This window comes from Charadrius vociferus, unplaced genomic scaffold, assembly GCF_000708025.1.
Source record: "Charadrius vociferus isolate BGI_N301 unplaced genomic scaffold, ASM70802v2 scaffold51, whole genome shotgun sequence".
In the NCBI taxonomy this organism is placed as follows: domain Eukaryota; kingdom Metazoa; phylum Chordata; class Aves; order Charadriiformes; family Charadriidae; genus Charadrius; species Charadrius vociferus.
Window position 1 is genome coordinate 3,711,277 of NW_009646939.1, and position 4,700 is coordinate 3,715,976.

General features: G+C 50.0%; 2 protein-coding genes across 2 annotated transcripts in view; one reads left to right on the forward strand and one right to left on the reverse strand.

Moving 5' to 3' along the window:
- The window catches only part of SLC25A38 (solute carrier family 25, member 38), a 6,053-nt gene extending 5,919 nt beyond the window's left edge, over positions 1-134 (reverse strand). Inside the window, exon 1 of the mRNA XM_009894990.1 lies at positions 72-134. The gene's annotated coding sequence lies outside the window, so the exon portion shown is untranslated. The remainder of the gene's footprint in view (positions 1-71) is intronic.
- The window catches only part of LOC104295298 (C-C chemokine receptor type 8-like), a 6,001-nt gene that overhangs the window by 474 nt on the left and 827 nt on the right, over positions 1-4,700 (forward strand). Inside the window, exons 2-4 of the mRNA XM_009895029.1 lie at positions 2,699-2,846; positions 3,226-3,294; positions 4,485-4,621. Coding sequence (XP_009893331.1) covers positions 2,699-2,846; positions 3,226-3,294; positions 4,485-4,621 — 354 coding nt within the window. The remainder of the gene's footprint in view (positions 1-2,698; positions 2,847-3,225; positions 3,295-4,484; positions 4,622-4,700) is intronic.

Below are 4,700 nucleotides of genomic sequence, written 5' to 3' on the forward strand. Positions count from 1 at the left end.
CCCCCCCCAACCGTGTTGCTGTGGAAACTGTGGGGTTCAAACACCGGAGCTTTTCCCTGACGTTTCCTTACCACTAGTGTTTCCACTTGGTCTTCCACGTCCTGGGCCCGGAGCAGAGGAGGGCTGGGTTTCCAGAGCACTGGAGGAGCGAGGTGCCGAAATGAGGCCGTTCTATTTTAGATCAGCGTCAGCCCGCCGAGCTGGGCCCGCAGAGCCAGCCATTTCTTATCAGCCAGGCAGGAGGAGGCTGGGAGGAGCGCACAGAGGCTTCGACGAACTCTTTTTCTGAGAATCTTGCCTGCCAGCTTGCTGTGCACTGGCCGAGTAATGGGCGGCACGCACAGACGCTTCACATTCCAGCTAAGTTGGGCTGTTCCTAGAAAGAAGATCCTGGGTGCAGCAATAGCCACGGGCGCAAACCACTTACTGTTGATCGCTCGCTTTGCCACGTGGCAGCTCCTTAAGAAAGAGGGAATGTACTTCTCTGAGGAAATGTAACACACAGGCTAGCAAAAGCTCTTCATTAGGGACTCCCTCTTCCCTTTTGCAAGCTCCTCTCTAATTACGCAGTTCCCTCCTCCTCCTCCAGAGAGTGACTGTCATCTTTGATTTCATTAGCTGATTCTGCCCGCTAATTCATGGAAAAGGGGATCGGCTCACCCTCATCCCTCCTGGTGCTCCTTTCTGTAGCTCACATCTTGCTCCACCGTGGACCTCCACAGGGCACAACCTGCATCACCATGGTCTTCACCATGGTCCACAGGGGAATCTCCGCTCTGACACCTGGAGGACCTCCTCCTTCTTCACTGACCTTGGTGTCTGCAGGGCTGTTTCACACATTCTCCCTCCTCTCCACAGCTGCTGTTGCACAGTGTCTTTTACCCTTTCTTAAATACGATATCACAGCACAGAGATGCTACTAATGTCACTAATGGGCTCAGCTTTTGTCAGCAGCATGTTCATTTTGGAGCTGCCTGGAACTGACTTTGTCTGACGTGGAGACAGCTTCTGGCATCTTCTCATAGAAGTCAACGCTGCAACTGCCCCACTACCAAAACCTTCCCACATAAACCCAATACATTCCATCCCTCACCTCTGTGAATCACGTTTAAGAATTATCACTGAAATACACACTCATCACACAATCTATAATCTTCACAAACTTCACATCAACAAAAGAATTTGCCACACCAAAGTCAAAATCACATCATCATGACACTGACAAAAGTGAACAATTTACACACGTTCCATCCCACATCCCTTCAACAGAATTACAACAAAAATTCCCCATTTCCCACCATTATTATGCTTGCTGCTCTCAAGCAAAGTTCAGTCCACGTTTTGCCTGTTGCCTCTCCCAATTACTATCCTTATCTCTAATTCCTCAAGCCCACTTGCTCAGTAGTGCTGCTCTTTCCCATATACCTTGTGTTGTGGGGGAGGTCAAAAACAGCCGTGGGATGAAAGCTGTGCTGGGTCAGAATGAGACCCCAGCAGGTACTTGGCAGAGGCGGTGGAAATCCAGTGGTGTTCAGGGCTTTACTTCAGTGTTAGTCTCCGAGAGTGTCCCACAGGTGCATGTTTTGGGAAGGAAGATTGATATGGACTTGGCAGTGTTAGGTTTACGTTGGACTTGATGATCTCAAAGGTCTGTGACAAGTGGTGTTCTCCAGGGGTCAGTACTGGGTCCAGTCCTGTTCAACATATTTATCAATGACCTCGATGAAGAGATAGAATGGACCATCAGCAAGTTTGCTGATGACACAAAACTGGGAGGGGTGGCTGACACGCCAGAAGGCTGTGCTGCCATTCAGCATGACCTGGACAGGCTGGAGAGTTGGGCAGAGAGAAATCTTATGAAGTTCAACAAGGGCAAGTGTAGGGTACTGCATCTGAGGAGGAATAACTCCATGCATCAGTACAGGTTAGGGGCTGACCTACTGGAGTACAGCTCTGTGGAAAGGGATCTGGGAGTCCTGGTGGACAACAGGATGACCATGAGCCAGCAATGTGCCCTGGTGGCCAAGAAGGCCAATGGCATCCTGGGCTGCATCAAGAAGAGTGTGGCCAGCAGGTCGAGGCAGGGCCACCTTCCCCTCTACTCTGCCCTGGTGAGGCCGCATCTGGAGTACTGCATCCAGTTCTGGGCTCCCCAGTTCAAGAAGGACAGGGATCTGCTGGAGAGGGTCCAGCAAAGGGCTACAAAGATGATTGGAGCATCTTTCTTATGATGGAAGTCTGAGGGACTTTGGTCTTTTTAGTCTAGAGAAAAGAAGACTGAGGGGGGATCTTATCAATACTTATAAATACTTAAAGAGAGGGTGCCAGGTAAATGGGAAGTCTTTTTTTCAGTGGTGCCCAGTGATAGGACAAGAGGTAACAGGCACAAACTTGAACATAGGAAGTTCCATCTAAACATGAGGAGGAACTTCTTTGAGGGTGGCAGAGCACTGGCACAGGCTGCCCAGAGAGGTTGTGGAGTCTCCCACTCTGGAGACATTCAAAACCCACCTGGACACCATCCTGTGCACCTGTTGTGCACCAGGTGACCCTGCTCTGGCAGGGGGGTTGGACTAGATGATCTCCAGAGGTCCCTTCCAACCCTGACCATTCTGTGATTCTGTGAAAGGTCTTTTCCAACCTAAATGATTCTATGATCAGTTCCCTTGGGTATTTCTGTCTGAGTGTGTGGCTGCAGGGGGAAGGTGCCTTCCAAGGAAAATTGTCAAACCCTTTGCCCTTTGCCGTCATTGGCTATTGGCAGCATTGGGCCGTCCTCTGCAGACATCGTCACCAAAAAGAGCAGAGGAGAGACAGCACTGCTTCCCCTCTCCCAAGAGCTGCAGGTGAGGAACAGAGGCACTTTGCAGACGCATGGGAAAATTGCACATCTCTTCCACTGACGTTTGTACCAATGCTCAAAGTGAAAATACGTAGATCATTTAGAAGATAAACCTGACACATTTCCTTATCTTGAAGTGTGAACTAAAGAGATGAACAGGTTGGCTTGGGGTTTTGTGCATCTTTAATGTAACACATATCACGAAGAGGAAAAGGCATTTTATGACTGTGCACTGCCACAGTGAGGACCTTGCCTGGGACTTGTCATTGCAACATAAGCTAAGGTAAATACTGCTGGCATATATCTGTGAAGGTATGCCCGCTTCTTAAAAACCTGTGATATAGAGGTTTGGGTTTGTTTTTTGTTTTTTTGCACTCTTTCAGACACAGTGTTGGATTATGGACAGAAACTTGATGTATCTGCTGAGCAGAGGGGGCTCTGAGGACCTGTCGGTAAGTCATTCCCTGCTGGGCTGCTGCCCTGCAAGCGGAGGCCAGCAGCACATCTGAGCACATCAGTTTTGCATAAGGGTACATATAGTACTGGTAGGGACAGCAAAAGTTTGAAGAAATCAGTGTGATTGTTGTTCTCTGAAAAAAACAGTGAGTGAAAATATCTTTGGCTGATGAGGCCGGGGGATGTGCTGCCAGCCATCTTCAGCTTTCTGCTGTCGCAGGTGCTGCCCAGGCATGTGGAGGTTGGTGCTGGGGGGCTGCGAGGGGCCGAGGAGAAGGGAAGGGGAACATCGCTGCTGCTGGTGCATCGTGAGGGGTGCCAGGAGAGTAGAGCCACTGGTGTTGAAAGGAAATCCAGCCGTCCCCGTTAGCAGAGTAAAGTCTTGGTGAGCGTGAGCTGCTGCCAGCAGCGGTTTGTGCTGGCACAGGCCAAAAGGGCAAAGTTCCTGCTGGGGAGGGAGGAAGAAGGGGCAGAAACCCCCGTCTGTTCTTTGGGAAGTTGCCCCTTGGGCCAGAGCTGCCGCTGCTGATCTCAGCTGGGGTGGAGAGAGCGTGCAATGTGCAGCAGCCAATGGTGACCTGTACACACTGGTGCCTTTTCAACTGAAAACCTGCTCGAACTGTGTGGGAATGCTCTGCAAAAGTAACTTGTCCCACGAGGGGTATTTCTGGCACTTAGCTAACTAGAAAGGCAGCTTTTAGGAGATGAATGTTTACATTTCAGTTCTTCCCTAAGCACTGGTCCCTTTCTCCTTTCTGAAGGAAATATGGAATAGTACCCCGAAACCTTGTAAGGGGCTCTCAGCTCCATGGCCATGCCCATTTGGTTGCTGGTTTAGGGATGCCCCCTGGCTCTGGACTCAGTACCCAACTGCATCCATCTGGACTGCAGACATGGGGCTGGGCACCCCACATGGAGCCGGTGTGGGGATACTGGTAACCTCTGGTTTGCACCACAGCTGCATTTTCTTTGATCTTCTCTGCCCTTCTGGTGCAAGAACTTCATCCTGGATCTTGCAGGGGAGGACTGGTCATTCATGCTTGATCCTCGTTTGCATCCTCCAGCACAGCTGAGGCACAGCTCTTTTGTCCTCATGCAGCTTGGTGTGAGCTGACTTGTGCCTAGTATATTTACTAAGAGGGTAATTTGGGATTTGGGCCTCATGAACTTCATTGTCCTTGAACAGGTGGGTTACACGTCACCAACATCTAACTCCTCTGCAGCCTATGAATATGCCTACTACCCAGAACTGGACATGAGCTGTGATCTTGAAAATATTCCAGCATTTACATCTACCTTTTTTCCAGTGCTGTACTCCCTACTGTTCGTGACTGGTCTTATGGGAAATGCTTTGGTCATTTGGGTCCTAACAGTCTTCAAGCAAGTCAGAGCCATGACTGAC